Source organism: Salvia splendens, chromosome 16 (genome assembly GCF_004379255.2).
Source record: "Salvia splendens isolate huo1 chromosome 16, SspV2, whole genome shotgun sequence".
Classification (NCBI taxonomy): Eukaryota; Viridiplantae; Streptophyta; class Magnoliopsida; order Lamiales; family Lamiaceae; genus Salvia; species Salvia splendens.
Window position 1 is genome coordinate 23,078,930 of NC_056047.1, and position 14,854 is coordinate 23,093,783.

At 36.3% G+C, this 14,854-nt stretch overlaps 1 protein-coding gene across 1 annotated transcript; it reads right to left on the bottom strand.

Annotated features, from left to right (window-relative positions):
* Positions 1 to 8,811: 8,811 nt before the first annotated feature.
* Positions 8,812 to 13,987, bottom strand: LOC121770379 (probable rhamnogalacturonate lyase B). The gene is made up of 15 exons (XM_042167116.1): positions 13,887 to 13,987; positions 13,489 to 13,564; positions 13,120 to 13,241; positions 12,975 to 13,025; positions 12,744 to 12,857; positions 12,310 to 12,429; positions 12,110 to 12,245; positions 11,386 to 11,556; positions 11,156 to 11,314; positions 10,969 to 11,075; positions 10,799 to 10,889; positions 9,977 to 10,275; positions 9,770 to 9,886; positions 9,240 to 9,366; positions 8,812 to 9,042 (listed from the first exon to the last, which is right to left on the bottom strand). The coding sequence occupies exons 1-15, from the start codon at positions 13,985 to 13,987 to the stop codon at positions 8,812 to 8,814; spliced, it is 2,022 nt and encodes a 673-aa protein (XP_042023050.1).
* Between the last annotated feature and the right edge of the window lie 867 nt (positions 13,988 to 14,854).

Below are 14,854 nucleotides of genomic sequence, written 5' to 3' on the forward strand. Positions count from 1 at the left end.
GCTCCAAATGATCATCCACGCATTAGTGGCTGAAGGGATGACCTTGCCCGACAAATTCCTAAGGTGCACGATCATTGACAAGCTTCCTCCAGTTGAAAGGACTTCAAGAGCTATCTCAAGCACAAGCGAAAGCAGATGACCCTTGAAGACTTGATCGTGAAATTGCACATTGAGGCTGATGTGCGCAAAAGCGACCAAAAGGCTAAGGGCTTCACCCCACTTGAAGCCAAAGCCAATCTGTTGGAGCGGGGCGGTCCCTCCAACAAACGCCCTCACCCAAATCTTCCAAGTGACAAAGGGAAGGGAAAGCAGCCTACAAAGAAGTTTGAAGGAGATTGCTACAAATGTGGCAAACCGGGCCACTTTGCAAAGAACTGCCGCAGCAAGAAGAAGAAGCCGGCTGCCCACGTCGTTGAGAAGGAGTTCAAGGACTGGGATGAAAACGACCTCATTGTTGTGGTCACTGAAGAGGTTAACCTTGTAGATAACAAGGGTGGCTGGTACATCGACACCGGCGCTACTGCTCATGTCTGCTCAGATAGGAGCAAGTTTGCCTCCTACACTGCTGTTGAAGGAAGGAAGATCAACATGGGGAATCAAGCATCGTCCGAAATCCTCGGCGTTGGCAACGTGATTCTCATGATGACATCTGGCGTCACTATCACTTTGAAGGATGTGCTGCATGTCCCGGACATCCGCAAGAACCTAGTGTCAGGATCAATACTAGTTAATAAGAGCTTTAAACTTGTATTTGAGTCTGATAGGTTTGTTTTGTATAAGTTTGGAAAATCCCTCGGAAAAGGTTATGTAACCGATGAGATTTTCAAGCTTAGTGTGGCAACTCGCAGTGTTGCAAAGCCGTTGGCTAATAATAATAAAGCATCCACTTCCTCTTATTTGACTGAGTGTTCAAATTTATGGCATTGTAGATTGGACATGTAAATTCAAAAGCCATCAAAAGATTAATGAATTTAGATTTACTAAAGGCTAATGAAGTGGATACTCAAGATAAATGTGAAATTTGCCTTGAAGCAAAAATGACTAAGTTGTTGTTTCACTCGGTTGAACGAAGCACAAAACCCCTTGAATTAATTCACACGGACGTATGTGATTTAAAGATGGTGCAAACTAGAGGTGGTAAAAAGTAATTTATAACTTTCATAGATGATTGCATAAGGTATTGCTACATTTATATTTTAAGAAGTAAAGATGAAGCAATAGAAGCGTTCAAAAATTATAAGAACGAAGTTGAGAATCAACTTGGTTGTAAAATCAAAACGATTCGAAGCGATGGAGGAGGCGAATATGTAGCCCCGTTTGAGGAGTTATGCAACGCAAGTGGTATAATTCATCAAACAACTGCTCCATATTCACCACAATCTAATGGTGTTGCAGAACACAAAAATCGAACTCTAAAAGAGATGATGAATGCACTGCTTCTAACTTCAGGATTACAACATAACATGTGGGGGGAAGCTGTTTTGACAACTGATAAGGCTAATTTCATGCATAGGTCGAGGGGTTGAATTAATACAATTATAGGGTCTAACACATGTTTTAAGCCAGGTGTGCAGAAGAATTCGCCAAGTCGAGGAACAAAGAAGATGAATTACAAGGACCATGCAAATACGGCGAATAGGTGAGCAAATTCGGTAGAAAATGACTAGACGGAGGGATCGTAAAACTGAAGGGCAGAATGAAAATTTCTGCGAAGGTTTCTAGAAGATCCTACCGCATCTATATAAGGAAGAGAGCATGCAATGCTCGGCGACTTTTGGCACTTAGGCCTCTGGTTCTTAGCTCACACACTTCTGCATACTTAGGGGATTTTCGGAGTTTCGAAGGGGGTTACCTTTGCCGTCACTATTGCTTTCTAATTCTCGACATTTGTGGTGTAATACCGTCCTTGCAGAGGGTGAAGAAACAATTTCCCGTTTTTATTTTAGTGACTGTTGAGGATTTCACCGAGCTTCGTCGTTCGAAGCTCGGCTCTATTTTCGGTTAAATTTCCGTAGTTTATGCAATTTCTATTTTCCGTATTTTAGCTGCTGTTGAGTTTTGGTTATGGATCTTCATTATTTTGAGTTTGTTGTGATTACTTAGTTGGATGTTTGAGTTTCGTGTTGGTTGCTGAGTTTGGGTGGAATCGTTGGAATCTGGTGTTGATCGAAGTAGATCTGGGTGAATCGGAAACTATGGAGTTGATTTTGGTTGCTGTTGGGTTCGGTTTGCTTGGATCCGGAGTGGATTGAGTTATCGACGTTGGATCTGAAGAGTGATTGAGATTTATGCCTAGCTTTCGTGTTTTCATTTCATTCCACCTAGTATACATAGATCTGTTTTATTTCCGGTTGTTTGCAAGTTTCCAACGTTCGCATTTTTACATTTTGTTCGGATCCCAGTATGTGCTCTGTTTTCTTCATCTTCGTGTTTGATTCAGTTGAAGTTAAACTTGTCATTATTAGTTAGGTTCTTAGTTTGTTAGTTGCAGCTTTTCTTCCGTACTTGATATTTCTGGAAGTTGGTCCCCACTTCTATTTGTGTTCTGTTTAGCTATAGTTGGTAATTGTTTGCTTGGTCTAGGAAGTAAGTTTAAAATTACGTAGATCTAAGGATGTTCGATGTTTGCATGCTGTTTACAGTTTACTAGGTCTAGTGTTTAATTTCGTGCTTAGGTCTAGAAGTAGTTATATCTCAACCCAAGTTTGCGTGGCAGCAGCCGTTTTCTAACAAAAAATCTCTAGATGCTTTCTTACGTGTCCATCTTCGTGGGATCGACCCCTTGCTTCTCTATACTAGTCTATAGTATAACGGGTTGAGAGATCTTTGAACGCGAGAGTTTGTGTGTCCATCGATAGAGTCTTCCGCGTCACCTTGAGTTCCTAGACCTAGTGTTTAGTGGATTCATTGGACTTGGCAACTCGATCTAGAAGTTTATTATACACACACTCACACTAACGACAAGCGTGTTTCAACAACCAACTATATCTTGAATAAGATCCCTGTTAAAGGAAAAGATGTTACTCCTTATGAGTTGTGGAAGGGAATGAAGTCATCTTACATATACCTCAAAGTGTGGGGGTGTTTGGCAAATGTGATGGTTCCTCCGCCCAAAGAAGTTATAATCGGACCTAAAACGGTTGATTGCATCTTCATTGGATATGCACTTAATAGTAGTGCATATCGATTTGTTGTTCACAAGTCTGAAATATCGACTATTACTGTAGGAACAACAATTGGGTCAAGAAATGCTGTATTTCTCGAAAATACATTTCCTTGCAAAGACAAGGAAAAAGTCTCAACCAATTCTGAGACAAGAATTGAAGAAGAAGCCACTAGTTCTAACCCAGTGGAAGAAGATGCCACTAGTTCTAAATCAGCGGATGAGGAACCTAAATCGCGCAAGCGTGCAAGGTATGATCCAAAGGATACAGGACTAAGACGTGGTAGTAGGGTCAAAACACCAAAAACATTTGGTCCTGACTACATTGTTTTTATGTTAGATGAAGAACCGACATCTATAAAAGTAGTCTTTGATGGCCCAGACGGGCTACATTGGAGAGAAGTTGTTCAAAGCGAAATTGATTCAATTTTGCTAAACCACGCTTGGGTATTGGTAGATCTACCTGAAGGTGCGAAACCTCTAGGTTGCAAATGGGTACTTAAAAGGAAATTTAAGGCCGATGGAACAGTGGATAAGTATAAAGCCCGACTAGTGGTAAAGGGTTTTAAACAAAAGGAAGGACATGACTTCTTCGATACCTATTCAACTGTAACAAGGATTACATATATCCAAGTGCTTCTCGTTATTGCTGCATTGCACAATCTTGAGATTCATCAAATGGATGTAAAGACCGCATTTCTAAATGGTGAATTAGAAGATGAAATTTATATAGAGCAACCCGAAGGGTTTGTAGTACCTAGACAAGAGAAAAAGGTATGCAAGCTCGTAAAGTCTCTATATGGATTGAAACAAGCGCCATTGCAATGGCACTTGAAGTTTGATAATGTGATGTTAACAAATGGGTTCAAAATCAACGAGTGCGACAAATGTGTCTACATCAAGAGCACTAATAACGGCCATGTTATAGTGGGTCTATACGTTGATGATATGTTAATCTTGGGTAGCAACACTCAAGTAATTAACGATACAAAGGCCATGTTAAAGAGAAACTTTGACATGAAAGACATGGGTCTAGCCGATGTAATTCTTGGAATGAAGATTCTAAGAACATCTGATGGAATCATCTTAACACAATCACATTATGTTGAGAAGATATTGAATAAATTCAAAGCCTATGATGGAGTGCCGGTTAAGACTCCAATTGAACTCGACGTTCACTTGAGCAAGAACAAAGGCGAGCCCGTTGCACAAGAAGAGTATGCACGGGTCATCGGGTGCATTATGTACTTGACTAATTGCACTCGACCTAACATTGCTTGTGCCGTGAACAAGTGGAGTAGTTACACGAGCAATCCAAGCAAGGAGCATTGGAGAGCTCTTATGAGGGTTTTGAGATATTTAAAACATACTCAAAATCATGGGCTACACTTCTCGAGATACCCCCCGTTACTTGAAGGGTACTGTGATGCAAATTGGATATCCAACAATAGAGACTCACTTTCAACAAGTGGATACGTCTTTACTATTGGGGGTGTGCTGTATTGTGGAAATCCACAAAACAGGCATGTATAGCCCGATAAACCATGGAATCGGAGTTCATTGCCTTAGATAAGGCTGGCGAGGAAGCCGAGTGGCTTAAGAACTTCCTTGAAGATATTCCATGTTGGTCTAAGTCAGTGCCACCAGTGCTGATCCACTGCGATAGCCAAGCGGCTATTGGAAGGGCAAACAATGTCTTATATAATGGTAAGTCTCGACATATACGTCGACAACATAACACCGTGAGACATTTGATCACAATAGGGGTGATTACAATTGACTATGTGAAGTCAATAGATAATCTAGCGGATCCGCTAACCAAAGGATTAAACCGTGATCAAATGAATAAGTTGCTAGAGGGAATGGGTTTCAAACCCACAAATTAAAGAATTGTCATAGTGGTAACCCATACATGATGACTGTAGATCCCAAGAACTTGGTTCAATGGGAAAACTAAGCTATGAGAGTTCATGAGAAACACTCAACTATATCTATTCCCTAAAGAGCAATAGAGTGTTGGATAACTTGCCTAGTGGTAAAGGATAAGTCTATGACTTTTAATGGTTCTTAAGGATCTCAAAGAGACAAAGTATGGCAAGGTACTTGACTAAGAATCACCTATGTAAGTGCGAAGTGTGGTCGCTTCATAAAACGCACTTATGAATCCAAAGTGGTGTCCAAGACCGCAATGGACACAAAACGTGAGAACGGATGAGGTTGAGGTGTTTAAGCGTTAACACCATTGTCTCGGTGCACGCCGTGGGGGATTAGTTCATAGCATCGCGCTACTAAGCCGCATGTGTATCCGATGGTGTCGACTATGGAGGGTTCAAAGCCAACAACTACCTATCCTTATGCTTATATACCTCTCGAGGGTTGAGCTTGTGTCTGCATGCATATGCATTTGGCTATTTCCACTCATGTGTGGGATTGTGGTACCGTGAGGTTAAGGGGGAGGGCTGCTCCTTCACTATTTGTTAACTTGTTGCATACAACTCTCACTTACTGTGGTTTGTTATACTTTCATTAATTGTGGTTTGGCATTTCTTGTGGGCTAGTACACATCTTAATTTCCCATATTTTTGGTGTTGTAGGGTGTACAAAGGAGTGCTACGGTTGATGGGAGTGGGAGGAGAGAGCAGGCTGCCCATTGTCATTTTTGGGAGGTCTTTGACTTCCTTTATCTAAAGCATATCTTATCCATGTCTTAATATATAAAAGGTGGCTGATTTGTCCAAGAAAATCACAACCGTCTTTGTTTTCTTCTTGCTGAGACTTTAATCGAGTTTGTTTCTTCATGCAAAAGCTGTTACAACTCAAGTTGGTAGCTGAATAGGGACATATGGAGTGGGGTCTCGTAGTTGATCGGTTGAGGCCCTAGGTGGCTGCTATGTGGCTGATCTTCAAGCTATTGGACCGGGCATAAAAGAATTTGGGCTAAAGAGAAATTAGACATAGCCCATCACTTGTACTTTATATCATTATGGACTTGATTGAATATTTGGACCTCAATTCTTTTGTACTAAACGAAATTTGAAAGTCTTCTTGGACCGATTTTTTTTTTGTCTAGCCATTCAACGCCCTTTTGAGAATAGCTAAGATGTCAAAAGTCGGGGTGTTACATGAAACCAAAGTGCATATTCTTTGGGAAGGGGGTATTATTTTATGAGTAACTTTAATCTGAACTATAGATTAAGAATGTTTACACTCTTAATTTTGTGAGTAATTTATGTACTAGTTGCATATTATTTTTTACTTTATTATTTTATGAGTAATTTTAATATGATAGTACTCCCTCCGTTCTTTATAATTTGTCACCGTTTGACCTGACACTGGTTTTAAGAAATTTAATAGAAAGTGGGTCGAAAAAATCAATGGCATATGAGTACTACTTTTATATATTAGTTTTATAATAAAATGAGAATGAGAATGAGTTAGTGGAATATGAGGTCATCACCAAATATAGTAAAAGTAAAATGTAATAAACTTTTTGGGACGAATGAAAATAAAAATAAGTGACAAATTTTCACGATGGATTACTATGGTATGGCAGTGTTGTCGAGTAGATGGGATCGCAGGGTGTTGCTGTCTAGATTTCTATTTTATATATATATTTGTCTCTTGGTCTTGGATCTTTAGGGATTATTCTTCAAAATGGTTTCAAGTTTCAACATGATGAGACGTTGGTGTTCAAGATATTGCAATTTTATTATAATTATTGGGATATAGTTTGTTGGGACATGATTGCATTGTTTTTTTTTATTATTGTGTTGAAGTTTACTATTGACATGCGAAAAATGTTTATTTAGTTATTATGGACTTTTATTACTAATATAGATGTTATTTTATTATTTTTAAATAATATTTTCGGTATATAGGTATATGAAATAATATGGTAGAACAGTATAGTGTACCAAAATTTTGTATACAGTATAGCGAATATCAGTATAATATGCCATAAAACTGGTATGATAACAGTATTCAAATTATTTCATACCGTAACTTCGGTATATAGTAATTCAATAAACAGAAAAGTTCAGTACAATTATCGCATGATATTTTGTCATACCAAATTTTTGTATGATATACAGTATGACACTTTCGATATAATATTTTGTACTCCCTCCGTTTTTTCATAGTTGAGTCATTTTTCCATTTCGGAAAGTTTCTTTATAGTTGAGTCATTTCCATATATAGTAATTATTTTCTCTTTCTTACTTTACTCTCTCTTACTTTTCACTTTTTACTTTATTCACTTTCTACTTTATTCTCTCTCACCTTTTCTCTCTCTTACTTATTTTATCTATTTATTCAACACACTCAACATCACTTTCTTAAACTCCGTGCCAAAAAGTTTGGCCTCAACTATGGTGAAACGGAAGGAGTACCTAATTAGGTGAACAACAACTATTGTTATGGAAAATAACTATTGAGTACTTTAAGGTGGTATTTGGTTTGTTAGATAAAATAATAGTGAGATATAGTATAAGATATATTTAAGATTAAATATTTATAGGGGTGGAAGTGAGATGTATAATTGTAAGTTGCATGCAATCTTGATATTATGAGAGAGATAAAGATACAACGACATAGGCCGAGCTTTTGTAATAAATATAACCGAACAACATATAAAAATTAGACATAGTCATTAGTCATAAGTAAACCTGACAATTCAATAGCTTCATATTTTATAGGGCAAATTGCCTAAAAAGTCATAAATTTTGGGGAAAGTTTGGTTTTTCCCACTAACTATAAAATTTGCGCCTAAAGCCACGAACTTTATCGGATCGTGCGAATTTCCCAAACTACCCGACCTGACGACATATTTCCGTTAAAAACTTATCCCACGTAGTATGCCGGAGGCGTGACTTGGCAAAATTTCTGATTGGGCACAAAACAACGTCGTTTTATGCTTTTTTATTGAATCTTCTTTGCACGTCGCCGATTTCATCCCTAAACTGTTTGTCGACGATTTCACTCTTGTCGATTACGTTTTCCGTCGATTGAATTTGGGTTGCGCTTTCGAAATCAGCCAAAAAGAGGCTATATTACCTGAGTTCAGAAATATTGCCAAGTCACGCCTCCGGCATGCCACGTGGGATAAGTTTTTAACGGAAATATGTCGTCAGGTCGGGTAGTTTAGGAAATTTGCACGATCCTATAAAGTTCGTGACTTTAGGCGCAACTTTTATAGTTTGTGAGAAAAATCAAACTTTCCCCAAAGTTTATGACTTTTTAGGCAATTTACCCTATTTTATTATAGGGTCTGCAATAAGAAAGTTATAAGCTATTTCTTATGAAACGCATTGCATACTTATTTGGGCTGTATTATATTGGGCTTTTAATGAATAAATGGAACTTGGAAGCGTACTCTTTCCACGGGTTTAAATCCGACATATTTACTTAAAATATATTATAGCCTAGTCAAATGGAGTAGAATATATTGTTTTCTAGATTCATGGCCTATTTTGATTGTATATTTCACAATAATGCACGATTGATTTAATTTCAGTATAGGCAATGCATATGATGATTTATATTGAATGAAATAGCAAAACTGTGAAACAAATAAGAATCCGTAATTGAAGCCCAATTGTTACATAGACAAAATTACATATGACTTATTGAAGTTTTTAGATTTGATAATTTCAAGCAGGTCCTTCTAAACGTATGTAATCATACATAAGTTCTCTAAAAGGCCCTATATTTCTTGTTTGACTCAAAAATAATGTATTATTTCCATCGACAAGTAAGGTCCCTTCTATTCCAATGCTGTACAAATGGTACAATCCATGAATTCCATGTCTTGCTAGTGCATTGTCTCTACCTATCATTCCTGTGCTAAATTGCGCCTTCGAGTTTGGATTGTTCACATGTACCTAACACAAATATAGATTAAATGTTAAACATGTAGTTAGTCGACTTAAAAAAACTATTCCCTCCGTTTCCTAAAACAGGAACTTTGGAAATGGAAAATTTCGACTTTTTTAGAAACGGACCAAAAATGAAAGAATTTATATATTTAGGAAATAAAAGGGAGTAGTATTGGTGGTTAACAAATCTCAAATAATCGTACTTGTAGTTCAGCCCCATTAGCCGATGCAAGTGCTATTTGGAGAGTGTAGTTTGCCTCCTTTCTAACATCTTTTAGGTCGAACTGGATTTTCCACGTCGTTGCTTCGTAAACATCTCCTTCGACATTCCTGGTCAACATTTCCTTGTAAAGATAAGACTTAAAAACTATATATTGTGATCTCCTCTGTTTTTGTATCATACATGCATTAGTCTCATAGGGTGTGATCCGTTGCTAACTTTTGTTAAGTTACTAACTCATCAACGTACTGTATTAAAAATGTCAACACGATTACATTAAAATGTCAACACATATTTGTGTTGACATTTAAATATTAATGTCAACGCAATGTATTAAACTATTAACTTAAGTTCATGTTGACATTTCATTATCATCGTGTTGACTTTTTTAATACACTACGTTGATGAGTTAGCAAGTTAGCAACGGATCACACCCCTAGTCTCATATATACTAATTGACATCATAATTTGAGAATGGTTGTAGTTTGAATTTTTTTTTTGAAAAAGTAGTACTTGGTGGAGTGGACGAAAAACCAATCTATGGAGTAGTTGCTTCGTCCAATGGTGTAGACCAAGTCTGAGTGGGGATAGTAATCCTTATATCGCGTCCATAGTGCATACTGTCTGAACCTGCAAAATAATGATAAATTAAGAGCTTGTGTTTTTTTATGGAGAGGGACATAAGACATACAACATGATATGCAAAACTGAAATTACTACTTTTCAACGGGACGTGGGTAGGGATGGATCTTGAACTGTGGACTAGGATCCGGAATGAAGAATTCAGCTGCGGACCGATCAGGGATTCCGATCTCCCATAGTGTGGGGCCATTTCTTGGAGCATCAAAAACCACATCACTTACAACAACATTGGATCCAGGAGAAACGACAATGCTGGAAGCATGCTTGTAATCTCCAATGATTCCAGGAATTGATGCAAACAAGCTGTATGTTCCTGGAATCACATTCTTGATCAAGAAATTCCCTTTCTCATCTGCTTCTGTCCAAAATTGGTAACCCTAAAACAAACATAATACGTTTAGTATAGTTAGGTGGTGTTCGGTTTCCTAGATAACATAATACCAAGATATAATCTAGTATTGAGTTGTGAGATTATTTTAGTCATAGGAGGTTAATTATTACTAATTATCTCATGATTATTTATCTAGGATTGAATTATTTGTTATCTCATGAACCAAACACATCATATATAATCTCGGGATACAATCTTATAAACCGAACACCCCTTAGTCTTTTTAAAAGATACTCCCTCCGTCCAAAGTATCAACTAAGTTGATACAAAACTTTTGGTCACGGAGATTAAGAAATTGTGTTGAAAAATATGAGAGATGATTAAAGTAAGAAAGATACATAAAGAGTAAAGTAGGTGATGTAAAAAAGTATGAGTGATTGAATGTTTTGTTTAAAAGTAAGTAGTTGAGACATCCCAAAAAAAATATGAATCAATTTAGTTGGGACGGAGGGAGTATACGGTACTTCCCTGTCCACTATTGTAAAGGAGCAAATTAAAAAAATATTTACCTTATTTTCTAACTGCCATGAGCCTGCTGGTCCAGGTGGGCCCAATCCCACAAAAGCAGAGGCCCCACCCAAAGGCTCCTTATGTTTGTACCTGTTAAATATATAGGTACTTCAACAAACAATAAACTTACATGCATGAAGTAGTATTTTTGTTTCAGATTATGAATAACCTGTCACGGACAAATAATTGACCACTCACAGCTCCCCTTTCCTCCGATTTAACAAAGTCTGTGGAGAGTGGAAAAGTGTAAGGCCATGAAGCCACCTCCTCCTTCATCTGGTCATTGTAAATTACTTATAACAAATACTAGTAAATCAAGCAAAGGAATAGATAAAAATCCAATCAACTAACTATACCCTTTGTTTAGCATCATTCCAAAGAATAGAAGGCTTAGTCTTGGCTTTAGTATCAGAATTTAAATAAACATAAACTGGGCCCAAAACCTTTTTCCAGTACTCCCCTGCCTCCAACTTGATAGCTATATCCTCTCCAACATAATGTGTGCTCATAAACATCTTTAATTATATTAGTAATTAATAAAAATATTTCATTGTGGAATAAAACAAACATAGAAATTGATGCTTACAGAAAGAAGAGTTGGGCCAACATGTGAAGTGAGATCCTGCTTGAAGGGCCCACCAGTTTTAAACTCATTGCTTGGAGTAATCATCCAAAATCCAAGGCCCAAATCACTGCTCACCCATCCATGGACCTTGTTATCTTTGTTATCACATGAATACAAGTACTTATCGTCCACCTATATTTTATACATAGAACAAAACGTTGGCTAAACAAAATTGTGAATCATATCACAAATCAAAATAGATATGTTAGTACGCCTTGAATCTACATGGTTTTACGCTATGCTCAGGTTCTGTATTGGGCACTACTTGCCATATCGGGCCTAACCCGTCGTGTGTGTCTATTTATATAGAAGTATGACACAAACTCTATAATCTGTAACCGCTATCATAATACAATATGTTCTCCTTTCTTGTCCGTGGACGCAGCCAACACAACGTTAGTGAACCATGTAAATTTATGTCTATTTACGTTTCTGTTTGTTTTGGTTACTCAATTGCCCTATTCTGTCACAACAAGATAAATCATTGATGATGTTATGATTATAATATATTGGGTCAAGACAACCTACTGGCCGACCTGATCCTAGCTCAAGGCCTCTTGCTTGAGCCAAGATTTAGGTGGGCTCTCCAGCCCGTTATGTTGCTCCTTACATAATGGCCACTCCAACCCGTCTTATAGTAATATTTGGAGTAAATATTACTCCACGAAATGGAGGGCCTCCTTACCTCTCCTTTAAATTGGGGATTTGATGGATTGGTTAAGAGAACAGCTTCCGGATAGGCAAGAGGTTTCCCATTAGATCGATCCTCAGGCGTGGGCATAACCCTCTGTCTCTCATCCGACATCGCCGTGTAATGAAATCTATCAATTGCAAATACCATAAATACATTTCTGAAAAAAAAAATTTATAATTTTAATTAGTTACTTGTCTTCTTGTAGCTTGAACACGATTCGCCCTTCCTGTATTAGAAAAGCTGGCCATTCCTTCAATCGCTCTAGCACAGTGTATGTATAAAATCCAGGAGAATCTCGTAGCATTACATATCTGTTTTTTCATTCATTATTAAGAAAAATCTCTCGATAATTATTACTCCCTCCGTCCATCAAAGTTTGTCCCATTTTACCGTTTTTATCCGTCCCACAAAGTTTGTCCCAATTGAAATCTTACAAAAAATAGACATTAAATACACCCTCAATCTCCTCAATGTGGGACCCTTATTCCACTACACACCTTCATTTAATACAAAGTCAAACAATTTCTTAAAACTCGCGCCGGATCAAATTGGGACAAACTTTAGGGGTACAGAGGGAGTACTAATATATAGATAAATCAAAGTGGTAATATTATTTCATTTTCACCTTTTATCAATGTTTAAAGGAACTCCTGAACTTCCAACAGCCCATGTTGAGGTGAAGCTTATTTCTGTTTGATCTTTGCTTTGCATTACAATTTTGTAGCTTGTTCCTGGAAACCTGAACAAAAATTTAATCAATTCAACTTGAATTTTCCATTCTATTCCAATTGTCTATTTGATAACAATATTATTTTGCAGTTTATATAATACAGTAAGTAATTAATTATTGACTCACTTATCCATTATGGTTTTATTGCCCGGCTTGTTCCAAACCACATCCCAATACCTGTTGATTTGTTTACTTGTGATTTACTGAGATCTGAATATTTTTCTTTTTCAAAATAATTAATACTATATCACATTAGATTAAAAGAAATGACCCTCTATTATCTTCTTTATTTTTGGTATCGAGCAAATTGGCACTCCCTTTGTATGTCACACTAGTGACCATACCATCTGGTGTGGACAATGTGAGGTTCACCAATCCATTAGTCAATACAACCTGCAAATATAATTTTCCAGAATTAATGCTAGCATAAAGTTTTATGGAGGAAACAAAATTATGCCTTTTAGTAAACATGATATAGTATAATTATTTCTTCACATGCTCATTAAATTGGAAGTTGGAAGATGATAAAGAATTGTTAGAATATCTCCACATCATAATGAAAAAAAAATAATAATAAATAAAAATAAAATAAAATAAAAAAATAAATAATAATAATAATAATCATCATTAGGAGTTTTACATGTTGATCATTTTTCACCATGAGGACTCCGTTGGATGGCAACACAGCTTCAATATTTTCTTCGAAACTCATTGGCCTGAGATTGATAGAAAAAACAGATTATCAAATTAATTAATAGTACTCAATATATAATAAGACTTGGTGAAATTTATTATGAAATTGTTGGGGTTGTCGGAAATTAAAAAGAAAAAAAATAAAACATCAGAAAATGTTGTGGATCTTTTTCTCTAGTCAACCACTACACTAGCCGGGATACATAACTTATCTATCTTGGACTTATTTAACTTAAACCGACATGTTCTAATCATAATTTGTGTTATCTGTCTTTCCTAGCTAGAAACTTATCGACGAATATTTATCTTGTAATTAACGACGAATTGAAAGCATTTTGTAATTACCGATTGAAATCTTGTGAAGCAAGTGAAAAGAATAGGTGCCCAACAAGCGCAAGCCTCCAAATAATGAAGTCCCATCTATCTCTCTGAGGCAGATTAGCCATCTTTACCCAAAAATCTAAGAAATGAAAAACCTCTTCACCAATTTTGTGAAGAGATTGAAGTATGTATATAATAAATCTAAAAATAAAATCTCAAAGAAACTTGACTTTTTTGCACAATTATATTGAATTTTCTTCTTTTACTTTCGATGGATCATGCACGTCATGAGAAAAAGAAAAAATAGTTCAATTCATGCAATTTGTATTTATTAAAAGACACCATTTTTTCCGTAAGGCAATTATGATTTATGAGGGAATGAGTTTGAGATTCGGATACTTATAAAGTAATAAATGGGATTCTCATAATTCATCCTCATCAAGTCAAGATTGAAATGACATTTAATTGAGGAATTTCACAATTAGTGAAATGCTAATTTTATTAAACAGATTATGTGTATCCGTGCACTCAAATTAGAAAAAAGATTCTCCTCCAACTAGTATAAAAGAGTTGTGTGTATTCGTGCACTCAAATTATTTTGAAATTCTTCAAATAATTTTTTTATAAATTATCAAAGTAAATATTTTTGAAACAGAAGAGTGTTTTATATAGCTAACGAAACTGTGATACATTTGATGCTCTTAATGTGGATGGTGATCGAATAATCCAACAATTATTTCAATTAGCACTAAATAGCAGAATGAATCAAGAAAAAAAAAATTAATAATACAAAATGTCTCTGGTTAGATGATTAATATTTTAGGCCATGAAGTATATTTAGAATATGCATAAAGCCCATTGCGGGATGATATTTAAAGTATACAAATGTCTAATATGCATTAGTAGATCTTCACACTTCGTCACTTCGTCAAGGCTTAAAGCCCATTAAGATGTATTCGTAGAGTAATAAATTTTTCATTCTTTCTTTTGTT